The sequence below is a fragment of the Muscardinus avellanarius genome (genome assembly GCF_963383645.1).
Source record: "Muscardinus avellanarius genome assembly, chromosome: 17".
Classification (NCBI taxonomy): Eukaryota; Metazoa; Chordata; class Mammalia; order Rodentia; family Gliridae; genus Muscardinus; species Muscardinus avellanarius.
In genome coordinates, this window is record NC_137803.1 from 18,733,495 (window position 1) to 18,760,291 (window position 26,797).

Here is a 26,797-nt window from a genome sequence, read left to right on the forward strand (position 1 = left end):
ATTTAACAAATATCTATTTTGTGTAGGTTAATGGCCACAGGAAAATGAAATTTGCAGTGGTATTTTATCTGTTATTTGCCATTTAAGAGCCATGCTGCCACAATCCTTCTGTAAAAGTGAATATAATCACCTTCAAAATAACCCTTTTCAAAACAAAATGCTGGTAAAATACATCTGTGTTGACAAAATCTTTCTTAAACTAGAATTTATCAAGTTTCTGTTTCATTGCTTATTTTCTATGTTTTGAATATCAATCTTACCCTTCTATATCATCTACAAACTTTCATTATTTATGGAAGAACAAAAGATCAAATCTATTCTTGGTATCAAATCTTTAGTCTGCCTGAAAGGACCATATATTATAGGTCTATATTTTTCATTCTTTGCAACTTACCCAGTAGGTTAATTTTTTTCTGGTACAGGGCATTGAACCCAGAAACATTCTAACTCCTAGCTATACCCCCCAGCTCTTTTTATTTTGAAACAGGCTCTCAGGAAGTTGTTAAGGGGCCCACTAAATGCTGAGGCTGGCCTTGAACTTGTGATCCTTCTCATCTTCCTACGTACTGATGATAGGTGTGTGCCACTACACCCAGCTTAGACTAATACTCTTAAAGGGTATCTTAAAGACATCTGCATGACAGTGAAGTCTCAGGACCTGCCTTTATCTTAGGAATTCTTAAATTTCTTAAAACTTTTCTATACCTTGCCTTCTTAATAAAATAAATTTGTGGCATGTCTGCAGTCATTTCACAAGGATCATTCTGGAAGCTCCAGTCACTGTGCAGGTGTCCAGGGCCCACGACACCCATAGAGTACTTTCCTCCTGTGCAGGTGTCCAGGGCCCACGACACCCATAGAGTACTCTCTCCTGAAGCTAGTTCTCCACTTGTGGGCTGTGGAGAGCTAGCCGACAAGATCAAGGAAGGCAAGAACTGCATTACTTGCCTCTACTCCTCAAAGTCTCAACAGATTGGAAAGGAAGATCTGTTATAGTCCTTAAGAGTCTAGTCTTGACCTAATCCCACAAGAAAATCCTGAATTGCTCTAAAACTGTACAGTCCCACAGTGCACATGTGCCGAGCCTTCTGGAAATGGTAGCCTTGTCTCCCTGTTGCTATGGTGATCTTTGTCACTTGGGTAGCATTTCTTGGACTATGGGCTGGCCAGAACTCTTTTGTTATAGTCAAGTTAGAAAGACAGCACTCCTCTTCTAGGTGAGTCAAAAGGAAACCCTGCTAAGTCAGAGAAAACACTGGCACTCAAGCAAGTCAAAGAAGGAGTAATAGTAATCATCTCAAAGCTCTTTCTTGCTGGGGCTGCGATGGTCACCACCCAAAGAGTTCAAAGTCTCTGATCGCCACTTTGATGACTGCCCACACGCAGCCAGTGTGATCCTGTCCACCATGAATCGTACTGCCTCTCTCCTCTGTTCACAGACGCCCACTGGAGCCCCAACTCCAAACACCACTTTCTTCCTTTTGCTCCCAAAGCTCTAGGCTTAGGGATCTCCTTGTACTTTCTTGGAGATGCCCAGAGGGTTGCCACTGGAGAGCTCGGGCATTTTCTGCTCCCTCTGCTTGAGAATCTCATCAGGCCAACATCTCCCTTGCTCACCTCTCACTTCTCTGAGGTCCCTGTTCTGTGGTTATGTTGATAAAGGACTTATGTATAGGCCACCTTGTTTAGTAAGCAGACCTCCATTCCTCTTTAACCAAAGTCCTTTTTTTATTATACTTATCACCTGACACATTCAACTCTAATTAATTTTTTGGTTATTGCTAATTTACCTCCATCAGAGACTTCATCTTTTATTGGTACATGAATATATAAATATAGCCCAAGCAAGCAGGATGTAACAGAAGTCGAAAGCAGTAAGAACATAAAAAAAAAAACTACGCTTATCCTTCAGTGTCCACTGTATGAATATGCTGAACATAGACTTTTAAGATTAATGAATATTTTATGGGGCCTAAAATAATAATTGAGATGAATACAGAGGAAACAAAAATTTCCCAAAAATCTTACAAGCAGACATTGAAAAATAAAATCAGTGATCCTCTTTAAGATGCAGCTTCGCCAGGCATGATAGTTCATACCTGTAACCCAGGACTTGAGAGGCTGCGAGGATGGCGGGCTCAAGGTCAGCCTCAGAAACTTAGGAAGACCCTGTTCCAAAATTTAAAAATATAAAATAAAATATGGATGGCTTGGAGGTTGAACACTCCTGGGTTTAGTCCCAGTGAGACACACACACACACACACACACACACACACACACACACACGTGCGCACACATGCGCACACGCATGCACACATCTACATTTCCGATTCAGACAACCAACTGCAGACTTACAAAACGTTACATATAAAGGCTCTAAGGGCTTTCATATGTAGTAGGAGACTGACAATAACAAAACAGAAACTAATGATATCTTAGGGAGCTAGAAAAGATCACATGGGCTGGAATTCAGGAAGGCACGCTTGTAGTCCCAGTACTTGGGAGGCTGAGACAAGAGGATCGCACAGGTTCGAAGGCAGCTTCAGCCACTTAGTGAGGCTCTCAGCAACTTAGTAGAGCCCTGTTGTCAAATAAAATATAAAATAGGTCTGGGAGTATATCGCAGAGGAAGAAAGCCCTTGGGTTCCATCCTCAGCACCACACACCAAAAAAAGAAGGCAAATAAAATGATTCTAAGAAATTACAAAATATTGATACTACCACACATATACTTCAATAAATATGGTACTATCACCAAAATATAATTAAAATGATAATCCTCACTTTTTTTTTTCTGTACAGGAAATGGAACCCAGGGGCATTCTACCTCCGATCTACACTCTCGGTTCTATTTTTTAGTCTTTTTATTTTTTGAAATAGGGTCTCACTGAGTTGCAAAGAGCCTCGCTAAGTAGCTGAGGCTGTCCACAAACCACGACCCTCCAGTCTCCGCCTCCTGAGTGCTGGGATTACAAGTGTGCGCCACAAAGCCCAGCTGATGATCCCTTTTCAATCATTACATATTTCTAAAACAGATTACTAAGAAGGAGTGATACAATCTGTTTCTCCTAAGCTATCTTTGTGATCTCAACTGCAGAGCAGCAACTCACAATGGAGTGTACCCATACCACAAAGGGGTGTTGTGTGATTTGAAACATCAATGTGGTCTGAATCCACCCCGCACAGCAAAGCATATTGCTTGGGAGTCTGCCAACAATCCAGCATGACACTCAAAATTACTGTGGCTCTCTATGCTTCCAATGCACTTTGTATCTTCATTAAAATCGGTCCTCAAACAAGAGAAAATATACAAAATATAAATTTAAATGTAAAAAAATTTAAATCAATTTAAATGGATAAAATTTATTTTTTAATTTTTAAACAGCCACAATCATTCACTTATAATTGAACTAATTTTAAGATATTTGCAAGACAATTGATTTTACATGTGAAAAATGGTATCAAAAGTATGAATTATAACAGGCAACAATATGGAATAGATAGATGTGTAAAATTTAAAAAATCAAAGCCAGGCGCGACGGCACGCGCTTGTATTCCCGGCACTTGGGAGGCTTAGACAGGAGGATCTGGATTCGCAGCCAGCCTCAGCTCCATAGTGAGGCCCTCTGCAACTTAGTGAGACCCCATTTCAAAATAAAAAATAAAAAATAGTGTTGGAGATCAGAGGTAAAATGCCCCTGGGTTCAATTCCCAGTTGCCCCCCCCCATACAAAATCAATTTAGAAAAGATAGAAGGAAAACATGTAACTCAGCAGATATATGACCTGGGAGAAAGAAACCTATAAAATCACTTAACTATCTTTGCCATCTGTAGTCATCTTAGAATGTTAAGTTACTATCATCTATCTATCCTTCAGCATTAAAATGCAACAAGAAACACCCTTTAGTTAATCCAAAGTCAACTTTCAGCTCAATATGAAACCTTAAGGTGTGTAGAATACAATTACAACTACCACAACTACAACTACAACTACCACGACAGCAGTTAACCTTTACTGAGTACTAACTCTGTATCAGGCTCTAACCGTTGTAAAAATGCTTTCATAGGTATTGAGCAATTTTTATATCATCATCTTTGGAAGTTCTGAACACTGATTTAAAATGCCTCACAAATATTTGACTCTTTCTTAAAAAACTAATAAGGTAATATGTACTTACAAAAAATACCCTCAAAACTAACATATATATGTAAAATATATTAAAATCTATATGGATTTTTAAATCTATATATAGACTTAAAGTAAATCTTCTGAATGTTTTACTACACACAAATGATAAATATTTGAGGAGCTAGTTATATTTAACTGGATTAGACATTATATATTTACATATATAAAATATTTATCTTTTTATGCATCAGTTAAAAATAAATTATTAAAATAAATCCATTAATTAAGATGACAGAATGAGATATATCATCTCAGTTCAGGATACCTATTATCAAAAAGATAAAAAATAATTCTGGTGATGACATGGAGAAAATGGAACTTATACAAAGTGAGAATATAGATTGGTACAGTCATTATGGAGAACAGTATAGACATTCCTCAAAAAAAAAAAAAAACAACTAAAAATAGGTCAGCCAAAGGGTAAAATATTAGCATGCCAAAGAGATACCCACACACCATGTTTATCGCTGTACCAGGCACAATGCTGAGGTATGCAATCAACCTAGATGGCGATCAGTGGATGGCTGGAGAAAGAGAATGTGGAATGTATAAATAATGAAATATTATTCAGCTATAAAAAGAATGACATCCTATCATTGGCAGTAAAAGGGACAGAATTGAAGAACATTGTGAAGCAAAATGTCAGGCACAGAAAGACAAATGTCACAGGTCCTCTCTCATATAAGGCTACAAAAATTTAAAAGTCAATCTAATGTAGAGTAGTGATTACTAGAGGTGGAGAAGGTCGGGAGGCGGGGGGATAGAAGGAGCTTGGGTAATGGGTACCAAAAGACAGTGGGTAAGAACAAGGTCTACTGTGCTGTACACAGTGGAGTGAGTACAGTGCACAGAAATCTCGTAGATTTTTTACCAATAATAGTAGAAGAGAGGAGCCAGGAGGCTCCCAACACAAAGTAATAATAGAGATGGAAAGAAACACGAATGGCCCTGATGGCCAGTATACCTGCGCATATGCGTCAAAATGGCCTACTGTGCCTCAGAAATATACACAGCTAATACATGTTAATCTCAAGTTTGAAAACAATGTTTAGAGAGGTGGGAATGCTAAGTGCTACCCTGATTTGATCATTACATATGGCATACATGTATGAATTTTCATAGTGTACTTCATAAGTGTGTATAATTAAAATAAACTTACTTTTAAAAAAAACAAAAAAGAAGGTGAATTTTCCCTCTCATAACTCCTCTCTCACCAACAGTGACTACTATTAACAATTTGGAGGACCTCTGGCAAGCTTTTAACAGGGCAAGTTCACCAAAGCTAAATCAAAGTCTATGCACGTTTTAAATTTTTATATAGAAAATGTCAAATTCCCTTGAATTCTCACCATGAAAACATACCCTACTTGGTGTGGTCAAGTTTCCTACTTTTTTTTTTTTTTTTGCCAGTAGGAGGGGAAAAATGCCATCACTTTTGCACGAGTCTTTAGGTTGATCCACTGGGTCACACTCTGCAGGATGTGCATGAGGGTTTCATCATTAAGAAAACTTATTTAAAATCTAATTAATAGCACACTGCATCCCTTTGTTCATCATGCAGACTAGACAGGGAAGGACATATCCATGCCGTGTTCCCAATAAACTGTGGAGAATGACGGAACCCCAGACACAGGTGAGCTGGTTCTGCGGGGAAGAATGACGGGACTCCTGCAGTGGCAGGACCCTATGAGATGCCAAAGAGCTCCTCTGTGGTCCATGCACGCGAGGATGCAGCCTGGCAGACTGTGGGGGAGGTCCCCAGAGATGTCACAGCTGCAATCAAGGGGCACTTCGTGTAGAAGAAAGCACTTCACACTACAGATGCATATCCACAACTCCAAGCCATCATGGTCTTCAAACGCTTGCAAGATTCCCAGGCAGTCAAGCGGCTATGGGAAAGGCACCAGCTCAGAGGTGCCTACTGTTATCTTGGGGTATGCAAATGTGAGGAAATGTTTTCTGGAAGTACTTCACTCCAGTGGAGGGCCCCAGCTCAAAAGGCCAAATGGAAGGTCCTAGTCAGGGATGGTGATGGCCTGAGAATTCCATTGAGAGTCACTACTTCCCAACCAGGGTCTCCCACACTGCAAATAGTTAATAGATATTTATTTCCTGTATTGATTTCCTTCTGAAAAAAAAAAAATTCTGAAGCACAGCATACTGTAACCAGGGTGTTAGAAGAAAGATGGAAAAAATGCTTCTGAGACCTAGAAGTTGGGAGGCTGAGGCAGGAGGGTTTGCAGGTTCGAGATGAACTTCTGAAACTTAGACTCTCAGCAACCTACTAAGACCTGTTTCAAAACAAAACATAAAAAGGGCCGGGAGTGTGGCTCAAGGTAGAATGCTCCTGGGTTCAATCCTGGGTGGTACCCCCCCCCCCACACACAAAAGAAACAACAACAAAATGCTTCTTTGTTTTTATAGTACTTGGAATTGAATCCAGGCCTTGTGCATGCTAGGCAAGAGCTCTACCACTGAGCTACACCTTCAGCCCTCTTGCCTGTAAAATGGGCACAGCAGTATGGATTATGGTTGTTGGAGGGTAAAGTGAATTCATACTAGTAGTCAGAACAGTGCCCAGCATACAGAAAGCTCTTAGAATCATCGGTACATTAACCTTATTAGCTATCACCATCATTGGCCTTTCTAAATATAGACTAAAGAAAGAGTAAATAAGATGTAGTTAATTTGCTATTTTCCTAGGGCAAACAAGTACTAATAACATGCCAATAAGGAAATAAATAAATGTCACAACTATTTTTATTTTTACAGTACTGAAGAGCGAACCCAGCAGCATTCTACATCCAAGCTATACTCCCAGCCCTATTTTTTATTCTTTATTTTGAAACAGGGTCTCACTGAGTTGCAAAGGGCCTCGCTAAGTAGCTGAGGCTGGCCGTGAACCATGATCCTCCTGTCTCAGCCTCCCAAGTATTGGGATTACAAGCGTGCACCACGCCACCATGCCCGGCTGCCCCAACTATTTTACATTTGCATATTTTAAATACTTTTGACTTCCAAGTATTACTTTATAAGTTCAAATTATTTTAGCATTAATCTGAATTTGCTAATACAAATAATATAAATTTTGGTGCTTTATAGCAAGAGTCAATACTCTTCCTATTACTCTATGAGATGAGATAGTCCTCAAAAGTCTAGACCTCTCTCCCTCTCCCTCCTTCCTTGCTTTTTGTGCTCAGACTCAGATTCAGGAAGGTTGCTCATGCAAACCAAGTACTCTACCCCCAAGCCATACCCTAGTCTTCCATTCTGTTTTAGTCAATATGAAGCATTTTAATACTGAGAAATAGCTATCTGTTGAGGAGGTTGTAGGAGTAAGGAAACGGACGACAATGCTTTTGTAGGAATTTGTGTTTACAATTAAAAGAACAACATCTGTAATTATTATCAAAAGTATACTGTAAAATGGTTAGTAATTTAAGACTTTTACTGGAAGTTAGGAGAGAAGCTGTTTGACATCCCATTATTGTTATCACCGTACGGGACGAGAACAAACCACAGGTTTGAGGAAGTTTCTTAAGAAATGAGCTCACGCTCTGTTTGAAAGTAGACAGTGTTCATTTCCTTACTGGATTTTAAGTGCCCATTTAGGGCGAGCAGAGCTGATTCAGCTTTTCACTTGAAAAGCAAAATCAATCAGTCTGTCTACATAATAACAAAGTTGAAGAAAAGGTAAACCATCACTGAAAAATAAACTTTTAACTCTTCTGTCTAGATTTTTTTATTCAGCTCAAAAGTATAATTACTTATTTTACCTTGTGTAACTTTGTCTCTTGACTATGTTATAGTTTTAATATTTCCCTAATCATCACCTTTTTCATTTGAATTATTTTTATGAAGATGAAAGGAATGTACACTCAACGAAAAACAAATCTCATCATGTCCTTAGCCCCCTCCCAGGTAACCACCAGAACATGCTGGGCTGTGTCTGTTTGTACATATGTGCATGATGAACAGCTATACTCACATACAGTTTTCTTTTTCTTTTTTTTTTTTTTTTTTGGTGGTGCTGGGGATTGCACCCAGGAGCATTTTAACTCTGAGCTACACCACCAGCCCTATTTTATTCTTTTTACTTTAAAACGGTCTCACTAAGTCTCGGAGGGCCTCACACTAAGTTGCTGAGGCCGTCCATGAACTGAGATCCTCCTGTCTCAGCCTCCCACGTACTGGAATTACAAGCCTGTGCCCGCCATGCCTGGCTATTTTCTTCTTATTTTTGTGAGAAAGAGGTTCTGTTTGAGGGATCACTCTGTTGGCATCAGTGGGGCTCAGCGCATTTCCCGTTTTCAGCACCCTGTGTGTGAATCATGTTCCTATTTGGAAAGAAATTTCCCTCCGTGGAGCGGGATTCATTTTGCCTCCTTGGATGGAAGCCAAGGCTCCCACGGTTCCTGCATTCTGGGGCAGAAGAGGCGAGGGCCTGGGCACGCCCATCATGTGACCCCATGTGGAGTATCTCTCCAGAAGTCAAGGCAGAGATGCTGGGAGTGATGCTCTGGACCAGCAGACCTCTCTAACCTGCTGCTTCACTGGCCTGATTGGTTTGTGGGTTTGTTTGTTTGTTTGTGTGTATGCTTTCACTACTTTATTTTTACACTTTTATTGGGCAGTATCATCTCAAATCACAATGCAGGTCATAGTGATAGTGAGACACAAGCGCACGGCACGTGGGCTTTCCTTCGTTTCTTCCCCATACAGGGTACTGAGACTGACATTGGTATTCTTACATATAAGCCCAGCATTATTTCCAAGGACTTGTGTCTGATAAGCATCTACAGTCCCTATGTCTAAAAACTCAGCCAATTATACGTTTCCCCTTCTCCACACAGTTACCAGCTTCTTCCTTTGTCATCCCAGCTCAGCATGTGGGACTCTTTTATCTATCTGGAACACTTTTTTTTTTTTTTTTTTTTTTTTAAGCCCAGTGCCTGTCACAGGTCACTGATTTTCCCTCTTTTCTGCCAAGTCAAATTCCAGGCCCATGGATACTGGGAGCGCCCCTGCAGACTGATGTGGCTGGGAAGCCTGCACTGGCCTGGCAAGGCACACAGAACAGATGGACATCAATGTCTGCTAAACAAATGAATGAATGAATGAATGAATGAATGAATGCATGCTAGGACTTTCAGGACTTTAAAAAAGACTCACAGAAACATTTAAAATTGTTTTACTTTGTTGAGTCACTTGGACTCCATGTTTTAGATTCCTTTTTTTTAAATTTTTTTTATTGGTGCATTGCAGTCATACATCTCAATGGGGGACAAGATGGTGGAGGCATACACACACACATCGCTCACTTAGCCCTTCCCCACTTCCCACCCCAGCCCCTTCCCCTTCCTTCTCATGTTTGGCTTAGTGATTGACTTTGATACGTTTGTGAATGTACATCCTGTCCTTGAGGGAGGTTCCCTCTTCCCCCTCCCATCACCCCTACTTAGGCCTTCTTATTTGCTCATCTCTGGTTTCTCCTTCATCTACAGTTCCTTCCATGACCCCCTTTCTCCCTAGCTTCCACATATTAGGGAGAGCATCCAATTTCTTACTTTTTGTGATTATTTCTTAAGTGATTTTTTTTCTCATTTTGGAATTGGTTACCAAGATTAGCCATTAGTTAAAATATTTTTACATTAATTTTCAATTCTAAAAATAAACAGCGTTTAGTGATGACTTAAAATAACTGGATATTGTAACCCATAATGGACTGGGCAATTCATCAAAATTTCTCATTTAGTGACTAAGAATGACACACTGATTCATCAAAAATAAAAAGTAAGCCAGGCGTGGTGGCGCACGCTTGTCATCCCAGCATTCCAGAGGCTGAGACAGGAGGATCGCGGTTTGTGGACAGCCTCAGCTATTTAGTGAGGCCCTCTGCAACTCAGTGAGACCCTGTTTCAATATAAAAATAAAAACTAGGGCAGGGGGTGTAGCTCGGAGGTCGAATGCCCCTGGGTTCCATCCCCAGACCCGCATAAATAAATAAATAAATAAATAATGATCAACATTAAAACTCATGATATGTATATGGAGCTTGTGGTTCAGTGGACTGAATGGGTGATATGCTTTAATTACAAAATGCACTTTATTTCCTAGAGCAGCTAGGCTTATAGTAAAATTGATCAGAAAGTACAGAGGGCTCCTATGATCGCCCTCACCTCCACACACAGCCTCTCTCTCCCAATAGCGACGTGGGTGATGAGCGCGCTGCCTATCACAGTCAATGAGCCCACACTGACACATCATTTCCACTCCTCGTCCACAGCTCAGGGCTGGGGATGCAGCTCCGTGGAAGAACACGAGCCTGGCATGCATGAAGCCCAGGGTTCAGCCCCCTGCGTCAAAAATTTTAAAAAGTCTATGGTTCACTCTTGGGTTACACATCCCAGGTACAAAAGAGTTTCACTCCCTAAAAATGATTTCTCCTCACTGCCCCTGGCAATCACTAATCTTTTTTCTGACTTCATATTTTTGTCTTTTCCAGAATCTCATAGAACTGTAAGCACAGTGGTAGCCTTTTTATGTTAACTTCCTTCACTTAGTAATCTGCACATAAAGTTTCTCCACGTCTTTTCATGGCTTGACAGTTCATATCTTTATAGTGCTGAATAATATTCCCTTGTCTAGGTGTACCACATGGTATCCTTTAAAGACCACAACAGCAGCACCATGTTAAAGCTATGCCTTTATTTTCTACTTTGCAATTGCAAGATAGACATATCTTTTTGTGTAAGCCTATGCAGCGGCAGCCGCCTCACCCAAGCAGAGCACACTGCAGGTGTGAGATCTGTTCGGCAGAGCTGAGCTTCACTTTGGTCTGACTGTCAGCTCAAAAGAAAGCTCTTCTGTTTGCCAATTTGTAAAAAGAACGACAGAAGTGAGTAATTCATTACAGAGAGCCTTTCCGGATCCAAAATTTTACAACTTGTAATTCTATAAAAAATAATGCAGCAAGGTCACTGCCTCAGTGAAATAACTGGTGCCATTTATTACAGTGAAATTAAAGGCTAAACACACGAAGCCAAATGGCTGGTATCATCATTCAACCAGTGTTATTGAGTGCCTATATTGAGTGCTTGTATTTTCTAAAGTAAAAATTGGGACAGAGCCCAACAAAGGAGCTTTCTTTAGTCCTCTTTTTTCTTTTCTTTTCTTCTTTCTAATTTCTTTTGAACCCATGAATTTGTTTGTTTGAAAAGTCTTTAAAAAGCATAAAATTAAATTACTTTAAATTATACTTCAAATAAATTGCCTCAACCTAAACCAATACACGTGCATAGAATAAGAACCTATCCTGACTTCTAAATGGTCTTTGGCCAGGTAGAACCCTCTGCTAGTTTGCTAAAGGGCACTAAAAAAAATGAAGGCGAAAGCCTCTTTCCTCAAACGACTTATAATGTGCATGACTGTGCAGTTAAGTGACCAACAAAGCACATTTTGGGGCATACCTAAATATAATAATATTTCCCATAAATTTATAATTCACTGAAAAAAGTCCCTATTCCTTTTATGGCTGTCTATTACGCCACTACAAGTCCTTGAGAACGTAATAAAATAGCTTTAAATTTAAAAAAAAATCATTTTAATCACATGGTATTGGCGCAACCCTCCCTCCCTTCTTTCCTTCTTTCCTCCCTCCCTCCCTTCCTTCCTTCATGTCTTCTTGTGCTGGGAATCAAACTCAGGGCCTCGTGCATGCTACGCATGTACTCTACTGCTGAGCAGTACCCCAGGCTCTGCTGTTATTTATCACTAAGCTTTAACAGTAACTTGTAAGAGCTTAAGTTTCTATATTCCGCCATTAGTAAAGACGACATTTGCAAGATGAACAGCAAGCACTCCATCTGGAAGGTCTGTGAGTGCTTTCCTCTTGGGGCAGCAACACTGGCACGGAATTTCCCAAACGCGCCGCCCTCTCGGCACTGCATCATAGAGAGGAGTGCCAGGTGAGTCCATGTTACCATGGCGACCAAAAGAAGAATAAATAATCAGACCAAATCAAACATGGCATGTTTGGGGTTCACTGGTGTACTGTGTAATGGCCTTCACAAGGGAACCTAAATTTAGAAACACAGTAACTTGTAACCAAATTTTAACAGGAATCCGGATGGAACTTTGGTGATTATTTCTCACACACTGGAAAGATTTCTACTGTCTTAGTGTCTAGGGTATTTTTAACTGAGGATGCTGCTGTATTTACATTCTAGGCCAATAAGTATATCGCTCACAACCCTCAGTCATTCTGCCTCTAAGAGTAAGAACCTAGAGGCTGGGATGACGCCCTGTGGTAGGACCACATGGGAGACTGGCCAAGGAAAACAGAGGCAGATGGGATGGCAAGAGTCACAGAGAGTGAGTTCTTAATGTTACCTTATAGAACTTCTTACTCTGCTCATTCATAAATGTAAAACGTATTCAGTGTTGCAACAGTCTTATTAATATAGCTGTGTTCTAAAAAGGGTGCCATTTAATTCCTATATAATAAGCCGGGCGTGGTGGCGCACGCTGTAATCCCCGCGCTGGGGAGGCAGAGACAGGAGGATCGCGCAGGTTCGAAGTCAGCCACGCGCGCTGGCTTAGGAGACCCTGTTTCCAAATAAAAATGTAAAAATAGGTCTGGGAATGTAGCCCGGAGGTAGAAGGGCTTCCAGGAACCCCAGTACCAAAAAAAAAAAAAAAAAAAAAAAAATTCCTATATAATAACACAGCCTATTTGTGATAGGGATGGGAACTCTGACGGTGAAATGATTCTGCGTAACTCTGTTTTAAGGAATGTGAATTCTATAGCCTCTCAAGGGCAGTGAAATTTTAGGGATTTTCTTGTATTACAGAAGCGTATCAACAGCTATATAAACTATTCCAGGAAGATCTAGGGTTTTTTAGTTACTATAAGTAAGTCTTTATTTTTAGAAAATAGCCATTAGCTGCTGTTATGCTTAGAATGATTATATTTGTTTTCAAGCTTTTTGGAATAAATGAAAACTTTCATATGCACATATACATATATATGCATATATACATCCACGCTAAGGACTTATGAGGACTTAAGGATGATAACAGGGCAAAAATATAGCAAGGGAAGGTAGCCATTAGGGTGTTATAATGAGGTAAAGATGTAAGCCATAATTTACTAAAATTAAACAGAGAATTTGGCGTTGAGCTGTGTAGTAGCTTGAGTAAAATTTAAAAATTACTACTGGTTATATTAAAAATAAACTAAAAAATTTCAAAATATATTCCAGGTTCCTTGGGACAAAACAAACAAACAAACAAGCTGTCAACTAGATTTCGAAGAAATTCGTGGAGTCTCCTCAGGCCAGTAAGCACTGTCCTGAATGCCTGAACCTGGCAGCCCTGGCCTCACGCTGGCCACTTTCTCATGCTCTCCTGGAAGGTTCCTCTGAGCAGGAATGTGGGGAGGGAGCTCTGGAGGAGCCCAGACACCTGGTCCAGACTCAACTCTGGTGGTTTCACTTCATGGAGACATATAGACCAGAATACTCAGAGGCATAAACAGACCATGTGTGTTCTATCTTATTTTATTGGTATCAAACCCAAAAGCATTCTACCTCCAAGCTACATCCCCAACCCGATTTTATTTTTTTATGTTTGGAACATAGGTTGCTAAGAGTCTTACTACTTGCTGGGGCTGTTCTCAAACCTGCAATCCTCCTATCTCAGCCTTGCAAGTACTGGGAGTACAGGCAAGCACTACCACGCCCAGCCGATGAAATGTATTTTAAAACCACTGGCAGGCATTCTGTGGTACTAAGGACAAGGGTTTTGTTTTGTTTTGTTTTGTACTGGGGATTGAGCCCAGGGGCATTCTACTTCTAAGCTACCCACCAGTCCTATTTTATTTGTTGTTTTAAAACAGGGTCTCACTAGGTTGCTGAGGCTATCTTCAAACCTGCAATCCTCCTGTCTCAGCCTCCCAAGTACAAGGATTACACAATGCTGCACCGCCACACCTGGCTAGAGTAAGTCTTAAAAACCAGCGGTATCTCACTGGAACATCAGAGCTGAAGAAATGTCTTTAGGTATTTCCTTAGAGGCTCTGAGTTTATTCAAATACACATGATAAAGCATTCAAGAAGCTAAGGTTTGGTGTAATAGGAAGTGGAAATGTAGCAGCAGAGGGTGACTTAGAAAAGGGACGAAAAGTGGCCCCTCCACACTGAGCAATCCACTCATGTTAACTCCAGGAAGCATTGTGGCATGGCAGTGGCTGGGCTACAGGACCACTCTGTTACCATGCAGGGAGATGAGTCCAGATACAACTGCTTCCTCATCACCTGCCTCCACTAAGTACACGAGAACAATCAGCTGGGAAAATAACAGCTACACGCATGCTTTTGTTGTTGTTGTCTTTGTGTTAGGAATTGAACCTAGGGGAATCCTACCTCTGAGCGACACACCCAGCCCTTTTTATTTATTTTTTTATCTTGAAACAGGATCCCGCTAGTTGCTAAGGCTGGCCTTGAACCTGCAATCCTTTTGTCTTTGTCTCTCAAGTACTGGGATTACAGGTGTGTGCCATCACTGCACCCAGCAACACGGCCCCTCTTTTTTGTTGTAGTACAGGAGACAGAACTCAGGGCCTCACGCATGCTAGACAAATGCTCTACCTCTGAATCACATCCCAGGCCTACATGTGTCCTTAAAATCAATTAACTGTACAAAAGATTTAATACCTATAATTTTTAACAAGAACAAAATGCAGAATTTATATGACACGTGACACAACACTAAAAATTTTAATGTATTTTAATGTGCCTAAGCTATATCACAAGAAAAGATATATCTGTACACATGTATGGTGCAACATGACTTTTTTTTTTAATCTGGGTTCATGGTTTATCTTTAAGGTAGTATAAGGCAGAAGCTGCAGAATCAAAAAGACTAAGATTTATAAAAGACTACTGCAAATATAAACAAAGATATGGAAGGTTCAGAGTACAATCAATACAGTAAACTCTTGCTGAAATACCTGGAAATATACAAGACAAAAAGTGGAGCAATACAATGTTGCTGCTCTCAGAAAGCTTACTGACTGCATTAAAGCTTTACAGTGTCTTTATAGAGACTAGCAAATATAAGAATATTATCAAACTTGTAAAAAAAAAAGAAAATGTCCTGTAACTATGGTTATTTTGTTGTCTACAAAAACAATTATCTTCAACAGGTTTAAATACTGTTTCTACTGGTTATATACAGGTAAAAAAAATTTTCTTAACAAAATATGCCTCGAAATATAAACATTTTGAGAGCCAAACTTAAAAAAAAAAGCTGAATGTTACTACAATTGGATACTAAAACAATCTGTGTTTCATAACAGTTATATGCTACATAATTCATGTAGTTATACTTACATATTTAACAGTTTATAAAAGTTTTAATTTTTCTTGGTTTCTTTCCCTGTTTTCTCATAGGGAAGACATTTATGCTTAATAGAACATATTGCAAATATTGGACATTATATTAAAATAAAATCTGCCAGTAAAAGGTGACAAAAAGATTTCTGTTGGCCAAAAGTCCATCTTCTTCCCTCCATCAGACACGTCCTGCCTCCATTTTGAATGAAAATAGCAAGTCGAGTAATGGCTGTAGGAATACACACGTGCTTCATGTGTGTATCTCTTACTCATTTTTCAAGTTGTGTGCAAAATGTCTTCATGACCCCATTTCAAATAGCTGGTGCTACTATATTTGTATTTATCGACTAAATCATTTTAGAGAGTAAGTCGATATTAACCGATAATTGTCTTTCTAATTGAAAAAAATGTATGAATTAACTTCATTAAACATTCCATTAAAATTATCTGTTACTGAAAATTGTTTATTTTGCCTGCTATTAAAGGCTTCCTTACCTGCAGATAGCTGGAAAACATTCCTGAAGACCTTTCTTTTTGACTAAAGACCCTTCAAGGCAGTACATGATGATATCCATCACCTGTGAAGGAGAACACAAACTCAAAATGAATTTCCAAGTCTTAATTTTCTAAGCTGTACATGAGCACATTGGGCTTTACGTGGCCATAAAACTTTTAGATAGTTACAAGTGCTGTGTGCACGCGTTTCTATTGCCCTGAACCTCATGATGCATAATTACAACACATTGACGAAAAAGAATTTAGATAAATTGATTTTAGTATTTGTGTTTATAAAATAAGCAATTTTAAGCATGAATATACAACAGGCTGCTCTTTGTCTTATTTGTAAAAAAAAAAAAAAAAGACTTATAGACCATGCAGTAATATAAAGAGGTCACACTGATTTACCCTGAAGTCAATTTATGATTATGTATAGGAGAGGTAGCTTCTGTTTAAGCACATTCAATAATTTGTTTTATAAATAATGGAAGTAGTCAAGGAGAAGATGCCCTTTAAGAAATGCTCAAATACAGGCCAATTCCCTGTGAATAGTGAAGACAGAGCAATCAGTTTGATTTTTGAGGAAATTGAATTAAGGCTTCTGGAAATGGCACAGAAGTTCATTGACTTTGGCGATCTTTTCCAAAGATCTCTCCCTCTTGCGCCCACTTCCCCCTCTGTTCTTTCCCTCTTTTCTCTCTTTAAGAGATTCTGGAAATAATAATGCTACCTTATATTAGCACACTGGAATATCCAACTCAGGGCATCGCGGTATCACTTACAAGAGCATTGTCTTACCTCCACAAGAAGATCCACAACATCCGTAGGCATCTTCTCTATAAGAATCTCAATGACTCTCAGAATCTCCCCTTTGGCTCGGGCAAGGGCTGTCGTGTGGATATTCTGCTGCGACTGGGTATTAGCTGCCAGAGCTGTATGTCTGTGCACCTGTAACAATATTCCTATGCTGTAGAGACGGAGGCCCCAGAATAGAGTTTCACTCTTCCAGCCACTGACTTATTTTTTACTTACTGATGCCATGGGGGGTTTGGGGGAGAGATTCAACAGTAGCAAATCATGCAGGTATTTATATGTAAACAGTGACAAAAAAAGGCTAAATGATATGTAAATGTGAATGGAAACTTGGAAATAGCCATTTTTTATAAGTCACCCAATTATTTTGTTATTAACCAGGAAATCCAATTTATTTTGTAATTAAATATCAAGCCTGTGGCGGATGTTTGTGAACTTGGTAGCATGTTTATAAAGGTTTGCAGTGAATAAAAGGATATCGTCAGGAGTATAGCAAAATCAAAGACAATTCAGTAGTTACTACTGTTTAGGACTCTGGAATAGAAGGTTAAGATCATATGGGACACATTATTATTTTCTTTTTCTGTGTTGGGTTAGCAAGAAACAACAACAAAAAAAGAAAAGAAAAAAACTAAAGCAGGTTTTAAGCCAATATTTACATAAAGAAAATCATAAAATCCAGTGTTTCTGCTACTATGGTATGTTACAGTCCAATTGAGTTTTGTGTGCTTTACTACACAGTTTGATTACAAGATTTTTGTGCACTGTAAAATAAACAGCATGAAAAAGGTTAAATACCTGTGTTCAGATTGTAAGCTCTGGACTTGCTGTATGTATTGGAATGTTAAATGAATTGAAAAACCCTTTGTAGTGTAGTCTTGAGGTCTTATGTATAATAAACAGCTGAATAATTTGTCCTCAAAAATAAATAAAAGCCACCACCATGGTGGATCAGGAAATACTTTTGATCATAAAAAATATTGAGTACAATAATAAGTCTTGCCTAGTAAACTTCTATACAGATTTTGTGAGTGAGAACTTAATACAATATTATCACATTAAAAAACAGACTTAAGATTTACGAATTCAAGAACAATTTACACTAAAGAAGATAAAACAGGAGGTGCTCAGAAGTGTGAGAGATAATCCTTATTCTCAGGTAATAATGATAAATGGTACTTAAGCACTTCCTGCCTCCTACCACTCGCATAAGTATTTTATAATCAAACTGGGAAATCCAGACGAGCATGTGCTCAGAAATAACGAGCATGGAAAATAATATAAACCCAGTGCAATTTTCACCAAACAAATTGTAAGCTGATAGTCCAGAGGAGACAGCACATTGACAAGGCCCTGGACTAGCCCTGAGTTAACCATGGAGCAGTGAGCTCCAGGCAGTGAAGGGTCTAGTGGTGAGAAATACGCCAGAAATTTCACTTAATAATCTGATATGAAAAAGTGAAGTGGAAAACTTGTTTTTAAAAGGTAAGCGCCGAGCGTGGTGGCGCACACTAGTAATCCCCGCGCTTGGGAGGCTGAGACAGGAGGATTGCACGGGTTCGAAGCCAGCCTCAGCTACTTAGTGAGGCTCTCAGCAACCTAGTGAGACCCTGTTTCCAAATAAAATATAAAAAAAAAGGTCTGAGTATAGCCTGGAGGTAGAAAGCCTCTGGGTTCCATCCGCAGTACCACCAAAAAAAAAAAAAGGTAATAAACATATAAACATTGTGTGTGTGTGTGTGTGTGTGCATGTGCATATATATATATATATATATATATATATATATATATACACACACTTTTATAAAAATCTTTCCAACCAAAAGCTGGAGCAGAATGAATACAAAGCATAGGTATTCTAATGGTTGATTTAAAAATACTCATGTAAATGGTGAAATAAGGTTCAAACACCCAGTTAATATTAAAGACCTATCAGGTAAAAGTAAGAATTATCCAGTATAATCAGTATTACTACCTGTCTCTATTTCTTGAATAGGAAATCCTGATAAAACATTTCTAACATTTCTAACCCACATGAAAAAGGTACAAGCATTTGATTCCAATAAATGAAACTGCCAAATTAAAAAAAAAAGATAATTCAAAATACAGTGGAACTTTACTATAACATCAATCCACTTCCAATCCAGTATTTGGGAGGTTGAAGCAGGAAGATCTCAGATTTGAGGACAGTTTCAGCAACTTAGCAAGAACACATTTCAAAATAAAAAGTTAAAAGTGTTAGGGTGTAACTTAAAGGTAGAATGTCTTTGGGTTCGATCCCAGTATGGCAAAAGAAAAAAAAAGAAAAAAACAAAACAACAACAAAAAAAACCTTCCAGCTCATACATTTATTTAGATGTGAATTCAAGGTTCCACAGCCTCATAATCACCTGTACAAATTGCTGTTAGGACCTTTTTCCCTCCCTTCACATCACAAATATTTACAACACGCCTATTAAGGATGGCTCGGGGCAGACATAGGCCCTATAGGGTTCAGGTTATCAAGAGTAGACTCAGAGGTACTTATTTAGAATTTTAAAAATTCAGCATAGCTACAGGAAAAACAACTCAGACAGAGCCCGTACCCTACGGACACTGAGTCTGCATATTATTCATGCTGAAATGGAACAAATCTTTAAAAAAAATTTAGGAGCTTATCATCCTTTTCTTTCTCCCCCACTCCTAAGACCTACAGGGAAGATCCTATAATTGGTTCATTGTTCCTTACTAGTTTTTCAGTTAGATGTGGGCAATTAGTTAGAACACTAAGAATGTGGGAATCAATTGGCATTCAAGTCTTTATCTGTGACATGTAATAGGAAAAACAATTAGCAAATTTATGACTTACATTTTTTGTTTACAGTTGGAGAACCTGCACTAAATAAGAAGTTTAGGTTTGATTACAAGTAGGTCCTTACTCTTAGACAAGGCGCATACCTTTCATCGGTTTTATGCATTGGGCTGCTCTACTTCAGAGCGAGAAACTAAGGTCAAATATTTTCAAGTGAATTAGCTCCGAGCACAGAAATGAGTACAAAAGCAGAAAGCTATGGAATCCAGATACATGCATCCCCTCTGCAATCACGTCAGCACTAAATTATTAACCTGCTTTGTTTCAGCCCAAGCTGAAAGATTATTTGTAGGTACAGACCCTCGGTTTCCAGTATCAAATAATTCCTCCCCAGGAGAAGAGGGGCAGGCTGAGGGTCCGCTCACCTCTTTGGCGATGGTGGTGATGAAGGCGGGAGGTCTGGCCGTGGCAATGAGCGAGAGGGCATGCCTGGCGGAGCGGGCCGAGTCAGCGGCTGGGCTCAGAGGCAGACCCATTGTGATGCTAAAGAGGATCAGAAAAAAAAGGGAAAAAGAAAAGAAGCATTAGGAATATAGACTGAAAAGATTAGACACAGCTTATAATGTCAGTTCAAGGTCGATGGGAGCACTCAAACAGTTAGAATATAATGGACTAGCAACAATGAGCTGTGATTAGGAGTCAGGGTGTTCTGGCATCAAATACAAAATCGAATAATTAACCGTGAAGATTGAAAACAGTATGTGCATCTGTCCAAAGTGTTAAAAACGCCTTGTTAACAAATTATCAAGAACTAGTTCTGAATACGTATTCCAAAGCTCGGAAAGAGACAGGAGTGAATATCATACCGGGTCTTTTCAAACTCTGTCCTAAAAAAGTTAAAGGTAATAATAACCTGTTTACAATGCATCCTTGAAACACTGTATTTAAGGCTGTGTATATAAAACAGAACAAAACTCACTCCTGCCTGTAAAGTCATCAAAAGGACTGAGCATGACAAAGTTACTCTTTGTTTGCATATTATTTTGAGTTTGAAATATCATCAGCACTACTAGTTCACCCCACAACTGGTACTTTGCAGAAACAGAAACAATCTGCCAATGGGCATGCTCTGCTGATAGTTATTTAGTACTGATGCAAAAATTAAATTAACTGATACTAATTCAACTTATATAAAAAACAGATGGCCTGGCACCGTCCAGACTATTTATAAGGCTATGTACACCATGAAATAAAACTTTCCAAATGTGACAATATTAGGGTCCTAAAAGGTTAGCGACACTGTATTAATTCCATACTTCTGACCCATAAAAATGACAGCTCTTATTTCCAGGTTTACTTTATATTACATCTAAATCACTGTGAAAAGTATTAAGGCTTCTAATTAAAATTGTGGCAGGTGATTTGTGTATTAACTATATACAAAGAGGAGTTTTGCACTCAGCTGTAGTTTCTCTAGCTTAGTAAGTTTTATATTTAAATATGGGTATGAGGACACATTAAGATGCATCTTACTCCAAAATATAAGTCTATGTGCTTCATGTATAAGCTGAATTATGTTTACTAAAAATTATCAGAGGGCTTATAGGTATTTCTGCAATTGATCGAAACATAATTTTAATGTTTAGTTGGAAATAAAGACACAGACATTCTCCTCATTGTTAGAGGAGGCAAACTGCTTATAGAATATCCTTTCATAAACTTTTTGTAACTGTTATACTGCTTAAAACTCTGATAATATATAATTGTCTTGCCTTTCCCCCCCCCCAAACTGGGGGTAGATACAAAGCAAGAATTCAGACAAAAGAAACACGAAGATCTTTCTTTAATGTTTACCAACAAAAAGAAAAAGTGTGAGTTGAGAGAACAAACACATACTGAACAAAAGACAAATGGCTACAGGTTCCCCCTGTAAAGTTAATGGCTTCACAGGCAGGAGTGAGTTTTGTTCTGTTTTTTATATATATATAGCCTTAAATACAGTCTTTCAAGGATGCATTGTAAACAGGTTCTGGCTTGGAGTCCAGAAAGGCTCCAAGCCCGGGGGCCCCAGCAGGGCTGAAAGAGGTGGTCAGTGAGAGGGGCAGTCAGTTCCTATTTTGTATTAAACTTTACTATTGACAGTTCAGGAAAGGAAATGTTTATATGGGAGTAAGTAGTGCCAGGGCTGGATTGCTTAATAATTATTATAAAATTTGGATTACATATATATGTTTTAGATCAAGTTTCAAAAACACTCAAAAGCTAATTAAAAGTTTTAGCTCCCCTATGAGGTCTCCTTTCTTCCATCGGTTTAGATGAATAGGGGTTAATGATATTGAAAGGCCAGAGTGGGACAAATTCCCCAAGCAACATCCCCGACAAGCAATTGGCCACAGAAAAAGAGCATCTATCTCATCCCACATCTGGAATGATGACATAGAGGAAAAAGAACTGGACACAAACCAGGCTGGCCTGTGCTATTTATTTCATGCCCTCTTGCACCTGTCCCAGAATATCCCTCAACGTTTCACAAATGAGAAATCAGTGCCAGGGAAGCTGAATGAGAAGCCATGGCAGTAGTGAGCGGTGGTCCCTACTTATCTGTCTTTTTGCTTTCCAAAATGTCAAATAAAATATTCCAAACCGGGCGTGGTAACCCATGCTTGTGATCCCTGCACTTGGGAGGCTGAGTCAGGAGGATCACACGGGTTCGAAGCCAGCCTCAGCTACCTAGTGAGGCTCTCAGCAACTTAGTGAGACCCTGTTTCCAAATAAAATATAGAATAGGTCTGAGAGTATAGCCCGGAGGTAGAAAGCCCCTGGGTTCCACTCCCAGTACCACCAAAAACAAACAAACAAACAAACACATTCCAGAAATAATTCAATTGGTTTTAAGTTGCATGCCAGTCTAAGTAGCATGATAAAATCTCATGCTGTCCTGTTCCATCTGGCCCAGGATGTGAATCAGCCTGTTGTCCAGAGTATCCATGCACTCCATGCTGCCCACCCATCAGTAGCCATGTTGCTCATCAGACCGCCGCTCTACAGCAGCACCTGCGCTCAGGCAGTGCTTAGGGAGTAGCTACTGTGTCACAGCGCCTGCGTGCCTCACCTCCCTTCACCTCTTCACAGATGTCACCACAAGAAGAGTACAGCAAAATGGGACATTTTGAGAGACCACATTCATATAACTTTAATATCAGTATATTAGTTATTATTAGCTACTGTTTTAAATCTCTCACTGTGCCTCATTTATAAATTAAACTTTACTCTAGGTATGTATATATAGGAAAACTATAGAATATATTGGGCTTGATAGTATGCATTGGTTTCAGGCATCCACTGGGGTTCGTGGAACATATTTTCTGAAGATAAGGGAGATTAACAAAATGTCATTCGGGATAGCAGAAAATAAGGGGAGGAGGGCATGAGGGTAGTACGGTTAATTGGGGTAAAGAACTGGTAACATGGCTCGACTCGCAGCTTTAGATGAATGGTTGGATTACATCCCTGAGAGGGGTTTCTGGTGATTATTATAATACTTGGACTTCAGCAATACTATTCAGTATCAACAGAGGTTTCAATGAAGATACAGGCACACTGTTCTCAACTGGAATGAGTAGAAAGCTGTAACAGAGAGCATCCATACCAAGAAACAGAACTGGGATCCATAAATCCTCAAAAAGATTAAATCCAGCTAATTAAGAAGTCTTATGAGTGGTTACACTTTTACAGGCACGGGGTAGGCAATAATTACTAATCTGAGCTTGTGAATTGCTTAGGGTTGTAAATGAAACATACCTATCTATGTCTGTTAGTGATATGGCTGTCGAAAGAGCTGGGTCGTATCAAGAGAAATGGAATGATAGGCAAGGGATTAGTCCTGCTGTATACGTCGCAGCTCTGTCTACTCTCCTCATAGATGCTTCCTAGGTGCTAAGAGCCTGGCTTCTGCAGAACAAGAGTTCCAGTGCCCCCCTGAAGCCCAGACAAGCCCCATTCCTCCCCAGCTGTGTACAGCTGAGAGCTCTTGCAGCTGGAAACCAGAGACAGTTCTCAGCCCCCCCCCCTTCCCTGTTCTTTGCATGGAAGAGAAATGTCCAGTGGAAGAAGAGACAGAGAGAGAGAGAGGAAGAGGGGCCGAGGGAGAGTGAGGCAGTGAGAACTCTAGGTTATGTGCAAAATGGATGTTTCTTTGGACCCAAGCTGTCTCTCACAAATAGGAGTCAAAGGAAAAGGAGCCTTCGAACAGGAACCAGCTTCAAATTAGAGGCATAACCACTTGTTACCCTTCTATAGCAGCAAAGGACCTTGTGAATTGGGGGAATCTGTGAACTTCTTTTGGTAAGAAAAGTGGTGGCAGAGTCTGGAAAAGGAGCTTTAAGGCATCATGGGAGGAAATGAACCAGCTTGTAGTCCCAGCACTTGGGAGGCTGAGACAGGAGGAGCACAGGTACAAGGACAACCTCAGCAAGTAGTAAGACTTTCATCGACCTAGTGAGACTCTGTTTCAGAATGAAAATAAAATAGGACTGGGGGTATAGCTTGGATGTAGAATGCACCTGGGTCCAATCTGCGGTACCACAAAGCAAAACAAAAGACATATAGCCTGTCGAGTTCAGTGTAAGCTGGAAACCCCGACAATTTGCAAAAGCAGCAATGTGTGCAATCGGGTGATTCCTTTCAGAGCCTCTGGCAGTCTGAGCCCAGGACACCAGACTGTTGTGGACATAGATATGGCTCTGATGTCAGGGTTCTGTGGGGACCTTGAGGGCATCCACAGAGCAAAAGGGGGAGGGCTGAGAGTGTGGGAGGTTGCCCAAGTGTAAGGGAAGAAGCGGAGTCTCCTCTACCTGGGGCACCATCACCAGAGCAATAGTCCCAAAGCACTAACTTTATTTCATGGTTACCCTGCTTAAAAACTTCCACTGGGTTCCTGCCACTTTTAAGAAAATCCTACCTCTTTGGCTTGAGGTTTGGAAAATCTCAAAATCCCAGGCCCTTTACAATCTAGTTTCACTCATTCTTTTCAATACCATCCTCTGGAGGCTAGGCTAATTTCAAAGTTGTCCCCTAAAATTCTGTTCTTTTACTTACTCCAGGATTTTGCTAATGCTGTTCCCTACTCTCTTCCTCCTTGGTACCCTCTCCTCCCTTTCCTCTGATTAATTTTTGTCTTTCTCACATGGTATTTTACAATCGCTCTAGCACCCAGTTATCTACTGAAACAAAACAACCAACAACAAAGCCCATTTATTGAGAGCCCTTAGCACTGAATCCCATTCTTTCAGGCCTTATGAATTAGTTTTGTATTATGAACTCTCTGCAGATTGAGAGAATGCCTTCTAAACTTGTACACCCCCCTCGGAATGCCTCTTACAGCCCTTGGACACAGTGGGAGCTCAATAGTTAGGCTAGTGCATAACCACGAAGTTAGCTAGCAAATTTGGCAGGAGAAAAAAATATTGCTTACACCAGTTATTGGACTGAATTGATCAGGCAATGAAGTCAAAGCAATTGATCTGGTAGTCCCCCAAAAAGTCTAAGTCTACATGTCGTTATCTTTAAAAGCAAGAGTACATTGTGTGTAGTATATTTTAATGTAGAATGAACAAAGTCATACTATGAAAGGTTAGAAAGGAAGCAAGCGCCTGCCTGATCCTGGAATCTGTATATAAACACACAATGCACTCCTTTTTCTGATTCCACTTGTATGGCTGTTAAACAGATCATTTGTTTTATAGGCTTATAGGATGGACGTTTGGTTTCAGTCTTCATTAAAAAAAATTGGACAAGATGGACTCCATGTTGTATTCAGCATTTTAATATACAATATGAAATAGCATAGATGTTAGATATTATAAATAAAAATCATGAACAAAAAATTGTCTCCTTAGGCTGAGCTCACTCTTCACGTGACTGCTCATTAACTCTGTTCTTAGTCCTCTTCCATCATGGTAAAAGCATATAAGGTCACTTTACATATAAGGACACTTTGGTTAAATGTCACCATCTAAAATTGTCCAGTGGTCAGGTGTAGCGGTGCATGCCTATAATCCCAGTATTTGGTAGGCCAAGAGGGAGGATTTGAGGCTTGAGGCCATTAAAGAGTAATATAGCAAGACTCTGTCTCAAAATAAAAAATAAAAAGAACTGAGGGTGTAGCTCAGAGATACAATGGCTCTGGGTTCAACCCTAAGCACTACAATATATAAACACATAGATAAATACAATAAAATTATCAGACTTCACTATCTGTCAAATTAAGAAATAATGTAAGAAAATATTCAGAGGAAAAAAACGTTGATCAAATAGCCTATAAATCTAGGTCAACAGTAACAGGGCACTGAAAACACTTCTCATCAAAAACAAAGAAGACCGTTGTTTTGAAAATACATACCTAGCCGGGCGTGGTGGCGCACGCTTGTAATCCCCACGCTTGGGAGGGTGAGACAGGAGGATGGCGCAGGTTCGAAGCCAGCCTCGCGCGCTGGCTTAGGAGACCCTGTTTCCAAATAAAAATATAAAATAGGTCCAGGAGTGTAGCCCGGAGGTAAAACGGCTTCCAGGAACCCCAGTACCACCACCCCCAAAAAAAGAAAAAAAAAAAAGAAAATACATACCTAATTATATACATCTAGAATCTCCATCCTGCTCCTGCCTGGTGAAACAGATGTGTCAGCATTTGTCCTCATCTAACAAGAAATCTTCAAGTCCTCTCAGTCAAGTTAGGCTTTAATTTCGTAACTCATACATGGCCCACACTTCTTAAACACAAAAGGAGAAATTCCTCCAAAAGTCCATCTGTTAGACCTATCTCCTATATGCTGATTATATTCCCAGTGACGTTATGCTAACATGATTACCTTAAATGGCTTCCTCAAAAAATATGTTTTCTAAATAAATTTCACAGGAACAGGAAAAATAGTCTATATATAGGATCCTAAGGCATATTAGCATTTGCATAATGTGCTCTTTTTCCCACTCTAAATTTTAAAATTATGGTTGAGATTTGTGCTAAAATGTCAAATCCTTTTTTCTAACCGTGCAGAATTCAAAAAGAATCTTTCCAATGTATGGCACTTATCTGCAGGATATCAAAGTGTGT

General features: G+C 39.6%; 1 protein-coding gene across 2 annotated transcripts in view; it reads right to left on the reverse strand.

Moving 5' to 3' along the window:
• The window catches only part of WDR7 (WD repeat domain 7), a gene marked incomplete at both ends in the record, with an annotated part of 323,548 nt that overhangs the window by 75,388 nt on the left and 221,363 nt on the right, over window positions 1-26,797 (reverse strand). For both annotated transcript variants that reach the window (XM_080714515.1, XM_080714514.1), the window contains 3 exons: window positions 16,083-16,165; window positions 16,884-17,033; window positions 20,115-20,232. In XM_080714515.1, coding sequence (XP_080570641.1) covers window positions 16,083-16,165; window positions 16,884-17,033; window positions 20,115-20,232 — 351 coding nt within the window. The remainder of the gene's footprint in view (window positions 1-16,082; window positions 16,166-16,883; window positions 17,034-20,114; window positions 20,233-26,797) is intronic.